At 40.9% G+C, this 21,260-nt stretch overlaps 1 protein-coding gene across 2 annotated transcripts in view; it reads left to right on the top strand.

Annotated features, from left to right (window-relative positions):
• The window catches only part of LOC122794866 (CCR4-Not complex 3'-5'-exoribonuclease subunit Ccr4-like), a 123,162-nt gene that overhangs the window by 32,278 nt on the left and 69,624 nt on the right, over positions 1-21,260 (top strand). For both annotated transcript variants that reach the window (XM_044063476.1, XM_044063468.1), the window contains exon 2: positions 19,789-20,443. In XM_044063476.1, the coding sequence (XP_043919411.1) occupies positions 19,832-20,443 (612 nt within the window). In that variant the 5' untranslated portion in view covers positions 19,789-19,831. The remainder of the gene's footprint in view (positions 1-19,788; positions 20,444-21,260) is intronic.

Raw genomic sequence — 21,260 nt, 5'->3', positions numbered from 1 at the left:
CATCTTGGGACATACTGCTGCATTTCCTTGTTTGAATGGATTGACTATTTTGCCATCCACCCTGATCACTAGAAGATGCCTTAAAGGTCACCATATTACAGAAGGTAGGGTGGTTACCCAAGGCTGAGGCTTTGGCTCCTAGGATTAGTTCATGTCCATCTGGGCTTGTCAGTCCTAGATGTGTGTCTGTCTCAACTCTTCTGTTCCATGAAGAGGTCCTGATGCAGATTTTTGTTGAGGCATACTCCTCAAACATATTGTATCATCGCACCCTTCTCATAGGACTCATTGATCAAGATTATTTTCTATCGGTAATCAAACCGTCCTCCTTCATATCCATACCACAGTGTTTATCTTTCAGTGAGGTTGAGAGAGAAACCAACAGGACCAATTCTGCCCAGTCCTAATCAGTGTCCTTCACAGCTGCACCTTGAGTGTCCCTTAGGAAGCAGTTTTCATTTTTAAAGGGAACATGCAGTTTTAATAACCTCTGTTTCATTCCCGTTAACTGAATCAAATTCACTGGCCTGTCCAACAATGTAAAACAAATGCAGCCCCTCACGAGCTGTAACAGTCCCAGTTAAAAGAATGATGCACTGGCACACTTTAGCGTTAGATGATAAGAATCCTTCTTTAATACGAATTGTTAAAACAGAATAGCTTCACAAACTGGTTGAGCGCTTTCATCTACTCCTGTAGATTTCCTCAGAACCATTTGAAAGTGCTTAATTACATATTATATAATCTCCTTTCTCCAATAGCATCATCACATTAATTAGTTAAAAACAATTAATGACTAACCATGTAAAGCTGTTTAAAGTGTACAGTGCTAGATTCCCTCAGAACTATTCCTTCCCTCTAATAACTTATTTTTTAAAAAACCTTGTGTATGTCTGTATTGTTTTGAACATACATTCATATTCACATGTCATAAGTACATTACATTATAAAATTATTAGCTATTAAGACCTCATAAAGCTAAAAACTGTAAAAAATAAGAAAATACACAAAAAACCTCAAAGTGAATGGCTGCTTTAACATCACATTTTTCTGTTTTTATGTTGTCATAAACATCTTAATAAGAGGAATATCCTAGATAACACTTTACTTTTTGTCCAACATGGGTTTTATAGATATAGTATCATTGAGCCCTGGGCTTTCTGATGCATTCAGTTTTATTTGCCAACGTGTCTCCTTTTCCATTAGTTTTTTCTTTGTATTCCCCCCCCCTCGGATTCTCTAATATGTGTTCTAGTATACCAAACTCAAACATCTTGCATTCATTATATGCTTCACAATGTCTCCACAATGCATTATTTCCATCTTGTTTTCTTATCTTATAACAGTGCTCATAAATTCTATTTTTCAAACACCGTGTGGTCATTCCTACATAATAACTTGGACATGTTTTACACTTGGCTAAATATATAACATTTCTTGTTCTACAATTCCCCTTACAAAAGGTGATATTAGTCTTGTGAATATTGTCCAGAATTATACTTGTTTTCCCTATAATAAACCTACACTGATTGCATCTACCACATTTAGTTGTGCCATGCTCACTTTTGGTAATGCCATACATCCTATTTAACCTGGATTTTAGGTTAAATCCATTTCTGTACACAAATGTGGGTTTTCTTCCTACTATATTATATACATTGTCATCACTTTCTAATATATTCCAGTTCTTCTCAATTACGTCCCTAATTTTACCTACTTCAGGGGCATATTGTATAACGCACGCTCTTCTAAACTCCTGGGTAACTATGTCTGAAGAATTACTATTTGCCATGTTATTTCCCAGTATAGGTTTGTATTTCTTTCCCCATTCCTGAGTGACATAGTTCACTACATCCACTATCATCCCTTTTGGGTAACCTCTTTCTTTGAACATCTTAGCTATCTTATTTAACTCCTCAACCATATCTTGATAGTTAGATGTCATTCTTGCCGCTCGTATATGATGATGCTTTTTTTCTGGTGTGGTGGGTGCCAACTGTTGAACTCTAAATAATCATTACTAAATGTGTCTTTTCTATATAAATTAGATTTAAATTTATTGTCATCTATAGTAATCCTTGTATCTAAATAAGATATACTTTTTCTATCCATGGTAAAAGTAAATTTTAAAAAATCATTCCTAGTATTCAGATATTCAATGAATGTTTTCAAAGTGTCCACCCCACCCTTCCACACCATAAACACATCATCCAAAAACCTCAGATAGCATTTTATATTAGTTTTCCATTCTGAGCCAAGTATAAATTCTTCCTCCCAGTTTAGTAGAAATAAATTTGCAAACATGGGGGCACATGCCGCCCCCATGGCTACTTCCTTACATTGTTTGTAGTATTCACCCTGAAACATGATAAAATTATTTTTCAGGACCAATTCCATGGATAACATTATAATACTTATTTTCTCCCATGTTAAATTACTATATTTTTTTATACTGTCCTGGAATCTATTAAGTCCCTCTTCCTGAGGTATACTTGAAAACAAATCAACAACGTCCACTGTCACCAATATGCAATCTTCAGAAATGAAGTCATTTTTAAGTCTTGCCAAGAAATCCCAAGAGTCTTTCACTATATGTGAAATATTTTTGTATGCACTTTTTAACCAACCATCTATGACTTTCCCTAATTCAAAAGTTTTTGAGTTGCTCCCTGATATTATGGGCCTAAATGGAGGTTCATTCATATCTTTGTGCACTTTGGGTATCCCCACTATGTTACTAATAATCGGATACTTTATTTTCACATAATTATATAAATCAATAGTGATTCTGTTCTCTACTAATAGGTCTTCCAATATCAAATCTATCTTATGATTGGCTATATTAACTTCATTGATAGATGTTGATATATAATTCCCAGAATTAAATAATATATTACTTATTTTATTATTATAGTCTTCCATATTGTATATGACTATACCCCCTCCCTTATCCGGCTTCATTAATCTAATTTTATCATTATTTTGCAACTCCTTCATAACTTTGTATTCATTCTCAGTTAAATTGGTGACATAATTCTTACTTTTGTCCATAATGGCATACAATTCCTTGAATACCATCCTCTCATAAGTGGCTAGGGTATTGTTCAATGGTGGAGTAAAATAACTGGGCTGCCTGAAGGTTTCCACATTCAGTGTTTCCTTCCCTTTGAAGTATATAGCCAAGTTTAACTTCCTGAGATATTTTTTAAAATCCACTATATAATCTATAATATTACCTCTGTTTCATTCCCCCTTGATAGAAAGAGCACACGCAGTATGGTGGTTCATAGGTTAGTACTAGGCTGACTGCCCTTGCAGGCCATTGTAAGCCTAGCCAGTTATCTCTTGTCAGACTCCAACCTTGCACCTTATGTTTGTAAGGCAAACACCTTAACCATTAGGCCACCCTCCCACCCTGGTGCTTGACCAAACTAACAGTATCTTCATACCCCTTCTATATTTAGCATAAATAAGGCTTTCTTCTGTTTGTCTTTGTCTGCCTTCCCTTAAACCTCACTCCTCTTCTTGAATATTATTCTGCATGTATTGTTGCTGTTTATTTCTATGAAATGTTCACATTCCATTTTAAAAATATCCCACCTCAATTTCTTTTATCTCCTTTACCTGTTTAAACTTACATTGTGGTTGGTTTAGATTTTGATTTCCAGATGTTCTTCGTCTCACATTGCTGCAGTCATAACCTGTGGGTAGTCTGCTGTCCTCGGTCGGCCCGAATACCAAAGTGTTAGGCTGGCGTCGGTCATGGTCGCTTAGATCTGACGTCAGTACGCCGTGGTACTAAAGCGCATGACCGACGCCATATCCTCAGTCTTTCTTGCCGCATGGTCCGAAGCAGAAGCAGCGTTTGCAAGTGCCGTTCGGCGTCCTGAAATTTTCGTATTCTGAGTTTCAGACCGAAGACCAAGTTGGGCTAAGTACCCCGTTGGGGAATATTTTTGTCTTTTCTTGCCTCAGTTAAATCCGGATGTCAGAAAAAGTAAATAATTGTATTTCTTGTGGGAAACAGATACCTCATAGGGATTACCACTCTCTCTCTATTCCTTGCTTGGGGCCTGAGCACGACGTAGTCGGGTGTCGCTTTTGCACTAGATTTAATAAGCGCACCATTAAACGCAGGTTAGATTGTGCTAGACTTGTTTTCGGTAAGCGGTGTAACTACAATATGCCGTCGGACCCTCCGACGCCCGCTACCGCTAAGAAGCGAAAAGAAAAATCGTTAAAGTCTAAGCAGGATGAGTCGTCCGTTACGGACGCCGGTTCTTTGGAAACTACGGTGGAATCTGTGGATCCAGCCGAGGTTTCAGCTGAATCTCAGGGGGAGCCTTTAATCTTACAGGAAGTGGCCTCTCAGGAGTCAGGTCAGGCTGAGGGGGCCTCTCAAGTCTCTGTAGTCCCTTCTTTACATAAGGTTGTTAGGCCTTCTACTTCTGTCACTAAAGCACCTTCCAAAGCCAGGCCTGGTCTTTCTACCACAGGCGTCAGCCCTAGTTCTGCAGGTTCTGTACCTAAAAAGCATATGCTGAAAATGGCAGAGGATTTGATTACTTTAATCAGAGGTTCTATGCCCCCTCCGGATAAGAGGCCTAGGGTGGAGCCAGAGGTGGAAGGATTGGAGCATTCCTCAGATTACTCTGAGTCTTCGGCTGAGGACATTCAGGATTTTCCTCCTTATTCTGATTCAGATGCAGAGGATTCCTGTCCTTCTGCTTCCCCTCCAGAGGATTTTTCCTTTTCTGAAACCCTGCATTCCATGAGGGAGCATTTTAAGTGGGAAGGTCAGGATTTTTCAGATTCTCGAAAGAGGCTTAGGGAATTTTTGTTTTTACCACAGCATAGGCCCTTGGCAATTCCCCCTGTTTTGGATGTTGTTCAGGATGTTTTTTCTGAAGCTTCCCTTAATCCTGATTCTTTACCTCCTGCCCCTGTCAAGCCAGACAGGTATTACAGAGTGCCAGAGGCTCATAAATATTTGTATAAGAGTCCTAGAGCTGACCCGGAAACTATTAGCCAGGGACCTAAGGGTGTCAGGGCTTCTGTTGTAAAGAATCCAGTTCCTCTGGATAAAGATTCTAGAGCTTTGGATAGGTGGGGTAAAAGTGTATACCTCCTCCACTCTAGCGATGAGGGCTTTAAATTGCCAGTTTCATATGCTGAAGTACCAGAATTTTCTCTTAAGTCAGTTGAAATCTAAGGTAGATGCTTTGGCAGAGGGTATAGAGTGTAAGGAATTGCAGGATTTAGTTCATGCCTCTGATCAGGTAGGTAAGCATTCTTTGCAGTGTGGCTTTGATGCTCTTCAGGCTTCTTCCAGGGTGGCTGCCACTGGTTCAGTTATTCGTAGGCACGCCTGGCTTAAGGATCAGAATTTGTCAGAGCATGTTAAAGCTCGAATTTTGGATGCTCCCCTTCAATCTGAAATTCTGTTTGGTTCTCCTGTGGAGTCGGTTTTGAAGAAAATGGAAGACAAAATAAGTCCATGCAGACAGTTAAGGAATTTTTACAGGTGCAGCCCCCTAAGTTTAGCAGAAATTGGCCTGCAAAGGGATGGGCTTATCCTTCTTCTGATTTACAGTCTAGGGGCAGATGTAGACGTGGTAGGGGCAGAGCTCATGCTCAGGGTTCTTTCAGACCTAGGACGTGAAGTTCCCCTGCACAATCTCCCGGTGAGGGCAGGGGGTCAGCCTTTTCATAAACAAACCCAATGACCTGTATCTCCAGCTGCCAGATCCCTCCTGTCTGGCAGCTCCTCTGGGAGGAAAGTTGGCACTTTTCAAGCAAAATTGGCTTTTAGTCACCCAGGACAAATGGGTGTTGGACATTATAGATCGAGGCTACAAGTTTTATTTTTACACCTTGCCTCCTTTCAAAAGCATGCCAGACGTTCCTCCTCAGCAAAAGCTGGAGGCTCACAAGCAGATTTCTTTACTTTTAAAAATGGGGGCAATCCAGGGGGTCCCTCCGTCAGAAGTAGGCCTAGGATTTTATTCTCATCTGTTCCTTGTACCAAAGGAAACACTTGGAGGCCAATTCTGGATTTGTCTATTCTCAACACATATCTGGACATTCCAAAATTCAAGATGTTAACTTTGCAGCAGCTTCTGCCTCTGCTAGGCAAAGATCACTGGATGGTAACTCTGGATCTCAAAGAGGCTTATCTTCACATTCCTATCAGGCCCAGCTGCAGGAGGTTCCTGCGTTTTTGGGCTGGTACTTTTCATCATCAGTTCTCTCCATCGCCCTTTGGCTTATCTACTGCGCCCAGGGTGTTCACAAAGGTCCTGGCTCCGGTGATAGCCTTCTTAAGACTAAGAGGAATACAAATTTATCCTTATTTGGACGATTGCCTGATTCTTGCTCAAGACAAAGTCAAGTTACTTCACCATCTACAGTATGTTATGGCAGTGTTAAGGTGCCTAGGGTATTCTGTGAACGAAACAAAGTCCAGTCTAGTACCCTCTCAGGACATGTGCTTTCTGGGTGTGAGACTGAATACAGCCTCTCAGATGGCTTTTCTGACCCCGGACAAACAAAGAAATCTTCCCCTTTACTTCCAGCAATTGTCCCTACTGTCCAGGCTGACTGCAAGGACAGTCCTTCAGGCCTTGGGGTTCATGGCATCTTGTATTCTGGTACTTCCCAATGCCAAACTACATATGAGGAAGCTACAATGGTATCTCAAAAGTGTATGGACTCAACACTGCCACGATTTGGACACTGTCATTCAGATAATACCTTGCATCCAAAGGGAATTTTTGTGGTGGGCTCAGGAATGTCACCTAAACAAGGGACTCTCTGTGACCCGACCAGAGGCGAGTCCGATCTTAACGACAGATGCCTCAGACATGGCTTGGGGAGCACACTTCAATGGGAAATGGATTCAAGACCCGTGGCCTCCCAGACTACAGCATTTGCATATCAACATGAAGGAGATGTTAGCAGTCCAATTTGCACTGATGGCTTTCAAGGATCTACTTCAACCAGGACAGGTGTTGATTCAAACAGACAACGCAACAGTCATGTGGTACATCAACAAGCAAGGGGGAACCCATTCGTACCCTCTTTGCAGACAAGCTATGATTTTGTGGGAGACTGCTCTGAGTTTGCACCTCACTCTTCAGGCAAGGTTTCTGCCAGGAGCACAGAACTCCTTAGCAGATGTTTTGAGCAGACAGATGGTGGATCCCCACGAGTGGAAATTGGATCCTCATGTATTTCAACAGTTGACAGTGGCTTGGGGACTCCAGACATAGATCTGTTCGCTTCTCCACTAAATTTCCAACTGCCAAAGTTTTGCACAAAGATGTTTCACCCAAAAGCTTGGAAAGTGGATGCTCTATCATTCAGTTGGAACAACCTTCACGTCTATGCCTTTCCTCCTCTGCCTCTCCTTCCCAAGGTGCTCTTGAAGGTCAGACAGGACAAGCCTTGCATGATTCTAATAGCTCCAGATTGGCCACGTCAGCACTGGTACCCTCTGCTGAGGAGTTTAGTACGGGAGCCTCCTTGGCCTTTGCCATCAATTCCACACCTTTTGTCCCAGGCAAGCAATCATTTCCTCAATGTCAGGATACAGTCCCTGCATCTGACAGCCTGGCGTATTCTGTTCTAGACCCTGGGGGGTCGCAGCTTCCTCAACAAGATTTGAATGTCATTTTGGAGGCCAGACGGCCTAGTACAAGAAAAGTTTATGCTTGATAAATGGAGGAGATTTTTTCTTTGGAGCACAACAAAGAGCTTTGATGTTTCAGTGCCTAATTTGAGTGTTTCACTTCAGTATCTTACAGAATTATTAGACAAGGGTTTGTCTTTCTCCTTTGTAAAAGTTCATGCTGCAGCCATTTCTGCTCACTATGACTGTGACCCACCATTATTCTCTCACCCTTTGTTTAAGCAATTTCTTAGAGGGGCAAAGAACATAAGACCCCCGCGTAGAGCTCCTACTCCTTCCTGGGATCTCAATTTTGTGTTGGAAAAGCTCATTTTACCTCCTTTTGAACCTGCAGCTACATCTGAGTTGAAGTTTTTGTCTTGGAAGACTGCTTTTTTGTTGGCCATTACGTCTGCTAGAAGGGTATCTGAATTACAGGCTCTAATGGCAGTTGAACCCTTCCTGATATTTCATAAGGATAGGGTATCCCTGCGTACTAACCCTACTTTTATGCCTAAAGTTGTTTCTAATGTGGCCTTAAATCAATCTATTCATTTGCCTACATTTTATGCTGATCCCCAAAATAAAGGGGAAAAAATTTTGCACTCTCTGGATATTCACAGGCAGTTACTTTATTATTTGAGCAGAACTAAAGGGTTCAGGCAGTCTCAACAGTTATTCATTTCTTTTTGCCTTGGGTTCACAAGGAAAACCTGTTTCAAAACGAACTATTTCTAAGTGGATTGGCCATTGTATTGCTTTTTGTTATTCTCATCATGGTAAGGAGGTTCCGGCTGGAATCGGACCTCATTCCACTAGGGCGACTGCCACTTCTACTGCTTTTTTAAGGGGAGTAGCTACTAAGGATATTTTGGAGGCAGCTACTTGGAGTTCAGTGCACACTTTTTCTAAACATTACCATCTCCCTCTTTATTCCAAATCTAGGGCTGGGTTTGCCACTGCAGTTTTACAGGGCATGTTAGCAGCTCCTAATGCTTTCTGATTTTGCCAACCTCCCTTACCTTTGCTTTGGGATTCTACCCACAGGTTATGACTGCAGCAATGTGAGACGAAGAACATAGTACAGTTTTGTACCTACCATAAATGTAGATGTTCGAGGATCCACATTGCTGCAATCCAATTTACCTTCCCTCCTTCCCCTCTGTAGTTTGGGGTTGCTGTGTTGCTTTTGGGGTAACTATTTTTTCTATATTGGTGATTGGGTATTTTTCTGTTTTTGGCTATGGCCTTTCTTTTTTAGGCCTTCTGACATCTGGGGCAAGAAAGACTGAGGATATGGCGTCGGTCATGCGCTTTAGTACCACGGCGTACTGACGTCAGATCTAAGCGACCATGACCGACGCCAGCCTAACACTTTGGTATTCGGGCCGACCGAGGACAGCGGACTACCCACAGGTTATGACTGCAGCAATGTGGATCCTCGAACATCTACATTTATGGTAGGTACAAAACTGTACTTTTCTATTAAGTGCTTTTTTAGACAGCCAATGGCATTAAAATTAGTAAGGACTTGACTATGTCTAGGAAGTTCAGATCCTATATTCCAAGGTAAAATAATCATTTCCTTAGTTAATATTATTTATTTCCTCAACATTTCTTCAAATTAATTTGTAGGGGGAATTTTTAAAATATACCAACTCATTACATTCCTCAAAAAAACATATTCACATTATTTCACTTTCTTATCCCATCCCCAGCGTTTGCTGTTAAGCTTAGGAAAAATTCTCTGAAGTTTACTTGGGGTATTAAAATATCTGTGCACACACTTCCACGTAGCAATCTTAAATCTTCTTGTATACCTGGGAGCCTGTAGTTTTCTTCCATTGTTCTTTTATAATTTGCCATTCTATTTTTTTTTTTTTTTTTTTTTTTTTCAAAATATTTTCTAACCTTACCTGATTTTGTCTTGTAATGCAGTATTTTTTATGTGCCATATTAATTATCCCTTTTTAAACAGCATCTTCTCTTCTAGACTCTAGCAAAAAAGTATTACCAAAGCTGGTCTCTCTAACAGTCCCATATTCCTTTCTCTTTGCCTGTATTCCTTCGTTATTAATCCCCTATAGGGAATTTGTACTGCAAACTCCTACTTTGCCTTATCCCACTCCTTTCCCCCACTCCCATTCAAGTTATTTCCTCTCAGTATGTTGATTCATTGACTAATTTCTTCCAATAAATTCCAAAACCATCTTGCCCACTTTGTAATCTGCTTTCTGCATCCTGGACTGGCTTAGTTCTTAGAATATATATCCTGTGAATATATTATATCGTATGCTTGTTGCTATTCTACTTTAGTTCTTAGAATATATATCCTGTGAATATATTATATTGTATGCTTGTTGCTATTCTACTTAAGGGCATGCATCCAAAATCTTTCTTTATCTCTTGACCACCCCTATTTCAAATGCTGCCTGTTTCGTATTGATTTATAGCAAAACAGCTTTAAAGTGCCTATTTAAGGTGGGTACTCCTAATCCGTCTTGTTCTTGGGGAGAATCACTTTATTCAGCTTATCTACTGTTGTCCTCTCCCAAAATAAATTCCTAAGCAAATTTCTTCAACTCTTTTTATTGATATCCTGAAATTCTCTCATTGATAAAAAAATATACCTGTCCTATATATGACTGAAGGGACGAAAAACATTTTCACTGCTTGTATCTTGCTATCCATAGCCACCCATTTCTCTTCTGTCTAGTCTCTTCTACATATATTCCTGGCCACCATAACAATCCATTTTTAATCCTTACACCTAAATGTCCTCGTAAGCATATGGATTGATGAGTCCATTAATGTGTGAGTGCATAGTCTGCCACTGTAGCTTTTATCTTCATGTATATTATATCCTTAAGGACTTCCCATCTCAAAATATTTCACAGCACCAAACTGTCCTTTCTGGATTTATCAAGTGCAGAATAGTATCATCTGCAGATAAGTTTTCCTAATTACACCAGTTATAACCTTGAATTTCTGAATCACTTTTCTTTGCTAACTCCTTTAAACATAATGCTAATAAGAGGGGAAAGAGGACATCCTTGCCTGATTCCTCTGCTCAAACAGCTTGTTTAGAATTATCCCTTTCTTCATTTGATGGATAACCTAGGAAAGTGTAACAACTACATTTCCCATAACACACCTTTTTGTTTGTAGTTGTGAGCTGTTCACTAGTTTTTATCTTGGCAAATTCACCTCTCAAACAGTATTTAATCTTTGTCCTGACACTTGTATTATCTCCCTAGCTTTCAAACACTTTTTTACTGTTTGTTTTTTTTTCTGATCTGGCCATTTTGGAGGACTTGCTTGTTCCTGTTACCATTCCCTTGTTCCTGTTACCATTCCCTTCTTTCTGTTACAGGTTACAATTCTAGTTCTTTGGATTTACTAATCGAAGGCACAAGATGCATCACCTTTCAGAAAAATGTTTCATAGCTATTGTACCGTATCTACCATAATCTTTGTACTTTTGTATTTCAAATATCCTTTTCCACATTTTGTTGAGGGCTGACTTGGTGTCTGTCCAGGTTATTTCTTACCAGTTTTGTTGTCACTTATAGACAGTGCTTTCCAGATTTCACTCTTATTAGTTGGTGCCCCCTGCTGATGATTTTTTAACTTTCCCTTTACAGTGGGCAGTTGGGTATTGCCAGTATGTGCCAGTACTTCAAATCTTGGAAGGGACACAACTCCTTGCTTACATAAAATACATTTTGGAAGGGAGAGATTCTTTTTTTTATATTTACCATGACGTGATATCCTTGTGCCTTTTGCTAGCCAGTGTGCAGTTTAACACTTAGGTCTGCACTTACTGTATCAATCTCATTTTCCTGATTGAGGTTTTCTTTGAGATCTGCAAATATTAGGAATGTGGTCCTTTTAGAATCACTCCTAGATTCTAAGCTTAAGACTCCATTCTGAATATGATGCAAGTGGAATTCCCATTCCCATATATGAAAGTTAGATAATTAACCATAACAATAGATTTGAATTGGTAGCACCTTCACCATACCCCCCCTGTGTGTGTGCGTCTCTCTGTCTCTCTCTCTCTCTCTGTCTCTCCCTCTGTCTCTCTCTCTGTCTCTCTCTCTGTCTCTGTCTCTCTCTGTCTCTGTCTCTCTCTCTCTCTCTCTCTGTCTCTCTCTCTCTCTCTGTCTCTCTCTCTCTCTGTCTCTCTCTCTCTCTCTCTCTCTCTCTCTGTCTCTGTCTCTCTCTCTCTCTCTCTCTCTCTCTCTCTGTCTCTGTCTCTCTCTCTCTGTCTCTCTGTCTGTCTCTCTCTCTCTGTCTCTCTCTCTCTCTCTCCCTCTCTCTCTCTCTCTCTGTCTCTCTCTCTCTCTCTCTGTCTCCCTCTCTCTCTCTCTCTCTCCTCTCTCTCTCTCCCTGTCTCTCTCTCTGTCTCCCCTCTCTCTCTCTCTCTCTCTCTCTCTCTCTCTCTCTCTCTCTCTCTCTCTCTCTCTCTCTCTCTCTCTCCCTCTCCCTCTCTCTCTCTCTCTCTCTCTCTCTCTCCCCCCTCTGGAGCCAGAATCTCCGAGGTTGAGGTCCCGAAGTTTTTCTGAGGCAGAGGTAGATAAGATGATGAGAAAATTCCTCAGAACACAGGTCCAGATGGGGGTCTTGCCGGCTCAGTTTCCCATGTGATCCATGACCCTTAAACCTTCATTCCATTCTGTTATCGCTGCTTCTCCAATCCGACCTGCCATTTCAGAACCCTCGGATCCAAACTGTCAGAGAGCCGAACCATCTGATCCAAAGCTACCCCTGTCTTTCCTGATGAGATCAGCTCCTACCCCCCCCGGTGCATGATGGTCCTCGGAGCAGAGGTGTCTGTTCGCTCCGAGGTGTTGACTATGACTCCGAAGTTTTCAGAGCCATCACTTCCCTTTGGGTCTTCACATTGGACATCTCCACTCCTACTCCTCCCTCAGAGCGGAGAGTCTGGTAGGGCCTTGGATCATCTGCTCCTTGAGTCTCGGCTGTGGTCGGATTTTCCCCTGCTTCTCCTGGTCCTTCCACCTTCAAGTTGGTGGAGAGAGTTTTCTCTCATCCCAGAGCAGTTTCAACTCTTGTGCTTTTGGATCCTGTGCTGAGCCTACTTGTCCTACACCCTCTGAACAGTATGAGCTTCCAAGCACTTCCCACTCGGGAACATCCTGTTTCTTCCAACACCTTTCCAGAACGCCTCACTGAAGAGGTTCATCGGAAGAGGTCTTGCAAGAGAAAGCAGTTAGACTCCCTGCAGGAATCCCGCACAGAAGACCGTAATTTTGATGAAGGATCCCCTAGATCTCCACCTGAGGATGTCTTGTTTGGAGACATCGGAGATCCTTTGCCAGAAAGGTCTTCCCAAACCACTTCCCAGGAGGAATCGGTGTTCTTGGCAGTTTTCAGGTCTGGACCATATGCATCTTGGGTTACACCCGCAGATGAGCTTATAGACCTGGTCTCCTGCAGGTCATGGAAGGAACCAATGTCATGGTTGTTGCAGCCACCAAAAAAGAGCTGGCTAGCCAGAGCTATACTGTCCATCCCCCTAATAGGCAGTCTAGGGTTTTGCACAGGTTTGGGAAGTGAGTGTATTTTTCAGTGACTTTTGCCTTGTGGTCACTGAATTATCTGGCATTCTCTTCCTCTCTCTTCCTCTCTCATTTACAAGCAATCTGACCAAATCACAACTTCAACCAGTTCAAGTCTTGGACTTTATAGGGCCCATCTAGAGACAGTCAGGTGTCTAGCTCTTCTGCCTCAAAACAGAGTTCTTTAAAATTGCATGTCAAACAGGGTTTTTCCCATCCTTCTCCCCCAGTAAAAATTGTTTTCAAAGCCCTAGGGTCGATGGCTGCTGCAAGAACTGCAATACCCACTGCTCGTCTTCATGTAAGAATTCGTCAGTGGAATGGTGTTTTGATTGAATTCCCTTACAACATCCTATAAAACTTATCTCAGGTTGTAGAAATTCCCTGCTGTAGTGGATAAAGTCAGAAATCTGTCAAGAGCACCTATTTAGTCTTCCTCCTCCAAACACCACGTTGACCACAGACTCCTCCCAGTTTGGGTGAGGGGCATTACTTGGATGGACCACCCAAGACGCATGGTCCCCAGAAGAGACCAGTTTGCATATAAATGTGCTGGAGATTAGAGCAGTGCTTCTTGTGTTGCTGGCCCTTCAGAGCTCTCTTCCGCTAGGAACTACTGCTATTCAAATAGACAGCACGTCAGTAGTGTAGTACATCAACAAACGGGGGGAACCAGACCTTTACCCTCTTTGCCGAGAAGCAGTCATAGTTTGGCAGTGGGTGATCTCCTCCAGCCGATTTGTTGTAGTGACGTACATACCAGGGAAGTCTAGCATCTTGGTGGACAACCTTAGCAGACCCTCCTGATGCCTCACGAGTGGTCTGTCAGTCAGTGGCATATGTGATCCTCCACAAACTGGGTTAACTGTGCTATCTATTCACCTCTCCGCTCAACAACAAATGCAGCAGGTTCTTTTTACCAATCCCCCCACAGGGACCATCCCCGAGAGATGCTGTAGTCCATGTTTGGCCATACAGTCTCTCTTGTGATTACTCTCCCCATCCCCTAATCCTCAAGTTTCTCTCAGAAAGTGCTCCGGTTGAGGAGCAAAATAATCCTCATTGGCCCCTTCTGGCCTCAACAAGTGTGGTTTCCCATCCTCCTTGGACACTAAATTCCAGTCCAGAACTCCAGTCACACCTGTCAGGGATGCTTCGTCCAGGCATTGCAGGTCTCAACTTGACTACATGGTTTCTCCAATTCCAGTGATGGCTAGGCATTCCAGGCTTTATTTTCCAGTTCACTAGATTTTTTTTTCTCATATCACAAACTTTTGACTAGGAAGATTTTTAAGACTAAATGGAAGAGGTTTTCCTTTTGGACTCATCCGAGAGAATTTGATTCTTGCACTGCTCCACTCCCTGCTGTTTTAGATTTCTTTGCCTCCATCTTTCAAAGCGGGGCAAGTTTCTCCACTATCAAAGTTCAGTTAGCAGCCATCTCCAAATTACCACATCAGAGATTACATTTCTTCTTTAGCTTCATCTAAGTTATATAAGGCCTTTCTTAAAGGTACCTTTTTACTTGGACCTCAATTAGGGACCTTGCTCCACCTTGCGACCTGACTTTGATATTACAGACGTTGGTACATTCACCTTTTGAACCTTCAGCTAAAGTACACCTTACGTTTCCATTTTGGAAAACCGTCTTTATGGTGGCCATATGAGTATCTGAACTCCAGGCACTCTTTGAAACCTCCGTATTTGATTTTTCACAAAGATAGTTAACCTTGCGCACTTATCCTTCCTTTCTACAAAAAGCTGCCTCTGAAACACACCTCAATCAAGAGATCAATTTACCAGTATTCTTTTCCTCCACTATGGTGCGATCTCGGAGTTGGTATATTTAAGTAGGGGGCACAGCCCCCCAGTTAAATTTGTTGTTTTTTTTTTTATATACAGAGCAACAATTTTTTTCCCTGGGGAAAAATTTGCTGTTCCATTTGTTTGATATTTTGTTTAGATATTATCAGTACAATGAAATAATATACAGAGCAACAATTTTTTTCCCTGGGGAAAAATTTGCTGTTCCATTTGTTTGATATTTTGTTTAGATATTATCAGTACAATGAAATAGCATACACTATTTTCATCATACGATAATATAATATAGACGCCATATGTGCAACTGCCACATGGTGTGATGCTCATACATTTAGTGAATCATCTCCAGAAACAGAGCTGCATACGGTTCTCCAGCACATCCTCCATTGAGGGCCACCCAGGGTTACTGTAGTTGAGGACTCTGTCCTATTTGTTGAGGAATGAATGAAAATGACATCACATATATAAAAGGTATATACTCACCATAACTATGCATCTGTGTTCATTTTCATTCTTCCTCGTCTTCCCTTCCACCTTCCCCTATCCATGTGTTTGGGAGAAACCTAACGGAATTGTAGACAGAAACCATAGTTCCTGTGAGCTCCTGACCTTTCAGCTATTACTTTTCTACCATGTCAATGTTTATACCTTGTTGTGATCTTGTATAATAGCAGCAAACTCTGTCTCCGGCAACAAAATTAGTCAGGGGCATTACGAGTAAGGAAGGAGCTAGAGAGTTGGATCCTAGAGTCTAGAGAAAGTGGCAGAGTCTGATCCGAGGATCTATTACAAACCCATTCATTAAGGAAGAATGAAAATGGAGAACACAGATGCATAGTTATGGTGAGTACAAAGTTTCTTTAGACTGATCATGGAGCGCACTTTGCTGAGGATTGCTCTCTTTTCTGGAAGTAGTCTGTAATGTGGTTCCCTGTTACTGGCATTAGGGCATGCTGCTGCTGCGCACCTCCCTCCCTTGCATGTCCTCGTTATGTTCTTAAATCTTGCTTTTTGGGTTGGTAACTGCAGCGGTTCTTACTCTGATCTCCTTCAGTGAGGAGATCTTGGGGCTGCTCCTTCAGTCACCTCCGTAGGGGAGGGTTTGTGACGTTAGTCCAGGTCTGAATTGAGTCCTCAGAGGTTGAGGACTCAAGATGAGTCTTTTCCACTTGGGAGGGAAGCAGGCTTTTTCCTTCTGTGGTGGCAGAGGTATAGGTATTGTTGTGCAACATTCTTTCCTGGAATTTGGAGGTTTCTGTCCAAGTTGAGTATCTCTCTCATATTACAGTCCATCTTATAGATCAGGAGCATATTTGATCCTGTCCTTTTTACCCTCTCCACCCCAACTGGTGGGAATTGTGAGCATGGATTCAGTTTTCAGTCTTGGGCCTGGCTAGGGATGCTCCTTTTTTTTCAGAGCCTACTCTTTCTTGGTGCCTGGCCAGGTTTTTTTTTTTTTCTTTCTTTTTCTTCTTACCAGACTTCACTAACTTTCAGCTAGGTACTGTGAAAAGGCTTTGAACTACTTTGAAGGCCTCCTACTTGGGTCACTGGTGACATTGCTTTTTTGCGTGGACGCAGTGGAGTCTAGTATCACCACATTCTGTTTGTTTTGGGTGCCCATATTGTTCAAAGGGCTGTTACAAGGGACTTTTGTTTCCACTTTGGGTTTCTGGGCAGTCTCCTCATCTTGGCTGCTGGTGAAGAATAGGATTGAGACCTGTTGTATGTTGATAATGCACCATATTTAGGTCTGTTTCAGACCTTTTGTGGAGATGCTTCTTTGGGAGTTTTGAATTGCTTATTCAGGAGGCTCACTTTGCTGATTTGCCATTTGGTGTGGAGGAGTGGGACACTCTCTTCCTAGATACCTTGCCTATTCCCAGGGAATTTGCGCTTCTGCACCTTTAGAGTAGGGCTACTTTTGTGATCTATTTGGTATGGTAGAGGGTGAGATGCCTCTCCACATTGCCTGCTTTTCTGATAATTGCTATATAGCTTACTTTAATTTGCTTACCAGAAGAGGTGCTAAAGTTTGTTTTTCAAGAGTCCAAGTGAACACATGCCAGTGCAGGTTATATAATGGTACTTCCTTACCGCATGTCACTGCAGAGTACCAGACTCGTCTTAAGAGTGTGTACTCAGTGCTGACAGTTAGTTAGTATAAAACTACATTTTTTTTAATTATCAGAGGAGGACTATACAAACAATATTTTAATACACAGTTCAGCAAAGCATTACAGATTCATTTATGTAGTCCAGAAGCAAAGCTGAATTTGATAAGATAATTTTACAGGTTATACTGTCATAATCTGCCCCCCACACACACATAAATATAGTATTTGGGTTTTGAGAATCTTCCTGGCAGCCAGTAAGGCAGTTCAGTAATTTGAGGTACTCGGCATAACAGAAGATTTTCAGGGCGTGGCAAAGATTCCTATAGTGAAACATATACTTCCAATAATCTCCTTTTCTTGGATCTTTTCTTGAAGTAAAATTCTATGTTGTCTGTTTTCTCGGCTGTTTTAACACCTCAAAATCACTTTGACTGCTTCTTATAGAATTTTAATATGTTTTCTGCAAAATGGCTGTCAGTGGGGCTTGACATGTCATTTTTCTTCAAGTCTTTCTCCTTCTCATAATCCATTTCAAGTTTGCTTCATATGAGTCATGCCAGACATATTGGTGTATTCCCATTCCACTGACATGTAATAGGATTAGTGTCAGTCACTGTCTTATATACTGTCTGTAACTGGACTGCTTCTTTTATTTCTTGAATGGCCCTCATCTGTGTGTATCTCGGGGCTTGTTTTATAGTATACAAAGGAATTATACAGCTGCAACCAAAACAATTGCTAAACTGCAGGTCTTTGTTCAAAGTATCTTTGTTGTCCAACATGAATTGACAGCCCCTCCCCCATAGGGTTACCATCATTGGTTATATGAAAGAGGACGAAAAAATATTGGCACATATTTTTTTCGTCCTCTTGGGGTTGAAGAGCAAAAAAAAAAATCTTTAGTCATTGCAGTTCTGCATTAAAAGACAAGACTTAGGGTTACCTGATTCTTCACACTAGGTGAAGAGCAATGTGGAACATTGCATTGCAGTTCCGCATTAAAGACATGTAGCTCCATAATTGCTGGCTTTTGATTGGCCCGTATACCGGTATACGGGCCAATCAAAAACTCGCACAGCGGACCCTCTTCTGTTCAGTGCGGAACATCAGGCAGTTTCGCATTGAGGAGTGCTCCATTTTTTGATTGGCTCGTATACGAGTCAATCAAAAAAAAAAAAACAAAGCAGAGAAAAGACTCGCAAATGGGGACATCTGGTTTTTGAAAATTCTGCGATTTGTCTGGGTTTTAAAACCCGGACAAATAGCCAAATTTTCAAAAACTGCCCGGACAGGAGCCCAAAAAATAGGATGCGTCCAGGTAAACCCGGATGTATGGTAACCCTACTCCCCCACACTTTGGTAAATGTGCTGATACTTTACAAGAATTACAAGAAAAATATTTTCTGACTTTTTTCTATAAATGTCACAGACATCTTTTTTATTCAAGTCACATTAAAATGTATAGTAGTATAAACATTTTAAAGTTTAAAGCTTAGCATTTCAGTACTGTGAAGCTGCTTATGTAAATTCCTCAAAAGAGGTGACAACTGCCTTTGAATGATTGACTGATCTAATTGCTCTGTTTTGCTATGAAAGGCATGGCTACATTGGAAGCAGCTGTGAATTGGTGTAAGTTCTCTTCCTGTCTTCAGTAAAGAGAATGGAAAACAGTTTCACAGCTCTGTCTTGTTTATAGCACCCTGAACTCCTGGCATCAGCAGGACTAATTACCTGTACAAGATTGTCAGCAGTACCTGACTGCAAATTTCTCTGTCTGTCATATGTCATGCATGTGTAGACAAATTCCTCTGCAACTTGTGTGAGAAGCTGAGTTTAAAAGAAAGTGGGTGGTCTTTCCCCTCCTTTGATTTTCAGAGTGAGGAAATGAAAGTTTTATAAAATACACGCAGGTTTCAGGTACCTAACACAGTACTGGAATCCATATTGTAGGGCGAAAATCAACCTAAGAGTTGTTAAACTGTAGGAGAAGGTGCAGTTTTCCTTTAACCTCTGATAACACCATAACATTTGTAAGTATTTCAAGTATGCCTGTAGTGTTCATTGTTTAATATTGAGAACCATAACTTTAACTACATTTTTGGACTAGTTTCTTGATTAAAGAATTGAAGAAGGCAATTCTGACCATTGACTACTGAAGAAAACAAGCTAGATAAGGACAGAACTTAATGGGTTAAATCAGAAAGCAGGTCAGGTAAGGACATATCCTAATGGGTTTAATCCCATTTTTCATGCTACTGCAAAGGTCTACTGTTATGATGGGTACCCCACACATTACTATGTATTGAGCATTATAACATGAGCTTAGAAGATCAAGCAGTTAGACTGCCTAACATCTGAAGTAAGCTCAATGCAGACTTACAAATAGCTCATCAAAGTGCACAACTAGGTTTGGAATGCACAAACCCACTAGGTTTGTGCCAGTGCTGCACAACACCCTAAGTGTATGGTTGTACTTAACCAGCATGTGCCCTGGATTATTCCATTTAATAACATGCTCTAACCTTTTTCAGAAGTAAACATTATTGAGAATTATTTCAGCAGTATCCTTATTGCTTTTTATTCTTTTTTTTAGGCATTCACAACAACATTTTGTTGGTGATTTAATAGTTTCTGCAATGAATCAAGAAAAAGCACCTGCTGAATGTGTCCATATTCAACGAAAAGCTGTTTTTGTGTCAGCAGCAGCAGAAGAAAAGGTTGATGCTAGAAACTGCTTTACAGTTGTCTCATATAATATTTTAGCAGACTGCTACATACCATCTGGCTGTTACCCTCATGTTCCTGTGGAAAAGTTAAAGATGACTGAACGCCATAAGCAGCTCATTACAGAGTTGAAGTTCTTGGATGGTGATATTGTTTGCCTTCAGGAAGTTGATCCTCATTATTATAAAGACATCTTGTTTCCATTTATGGAGAAACAAGGATACCAAGGAGTGTTTCTTCAGAAAATATTTGGAATGGAAGAAGGTATTGCAACTTTCTTTAAGCATGGAGTCTTTGAACTGGTGGAACAAAAAGATGTGGTGCTTAATAGCTTGTTTCGTGACTTGATTAACCAAGATCATCTGAAAGAGGATGATAAAAATATGCTAGAAAATTATTTCAAGAAAAACAGTGTTCTTCTGATTACAAAATTAAAGTATATGAAAACTGGGAAACAAGTGATTGTGGGAAACATTCACACTTGGTTTGGAGACTGGAAGAATCTTGACATTATTACTATCCAGGTAAGGTAATATTTGTGTAAGAGAAATGTACAGAAAAAAAACAAGCTGTGAGACTGGCAGTGGTTATTTGTCATATTTTTCCAGATATAACTGTCTTTTGTTGTGAGTACCAGACAGATCCTTTCATTTTTTCTTCCTGTATTAAAACTTAATTAAATTAAAATTAGGAAGGAGCGGGGTTGGAATAACAAGGGAGCATTACTTCAGCATGGCAGAAGTACAGCGTAATAACAATGTCCACATCTGGAAGGAAAGCACAGATCATTTTAAATATTACCAGAACTATTAGATGTGTAGACTTCAACACCGTAGTTGAAAACAAGCCTATCCTGTTGACCTTGCACCCTGGCACTCACCTGTCTGATGACCCTCAGATAATCTTAAGTATTTTATATGTAGTCAGACTACATGATCTGATGGGATGGGAAGGGGTACACTATCTGCTTCCACCTTATAGTAATATTCGTTTTTAGATACTGTCATTAATGTCCAAAAATGCTGACTTATAATCAGGGCCTTATGGAGGGACAGGAATCACAAACAATATATCACTCTCCCAGCCCCCCAGTAGCCCAACAAGTAACAAAAAGTGCATCCTAGTAAGGAGTAGTGGCTTGGCATTCTGCAGATATAAACTTTTCCACAACCTCTAGCTGACGTCTCCAACATTAACCTGAATTCCATGGTTAAAGTGCTGCTATTGTATATGGGATTTAGAAAGTAAAATGCAAGAACTTTCAAGGAGAAATTCTCAACATAAGGGACAATGAAGAATTTGAGGGGCTGTAAAAAAATTAGTGCCCTTTCTAGTGAGTAA

This window comes from Protopterus annectens, chromosome 1.part0 (assembly GCF_019279795.1).
Source record: "Protopterus annectens isolate FY-2018-M chromosome 1.part0, PAN1.0, whole genome shotgun sequence".
NCBI lineage: Eukaryota > Metazoa > Chordata > Ceratodontiformes > Protopteridae > Protopterus > Protopterus annectens.
This window is presented reverse-complemented; position numbering and strand designations above follow the sequence as displayed.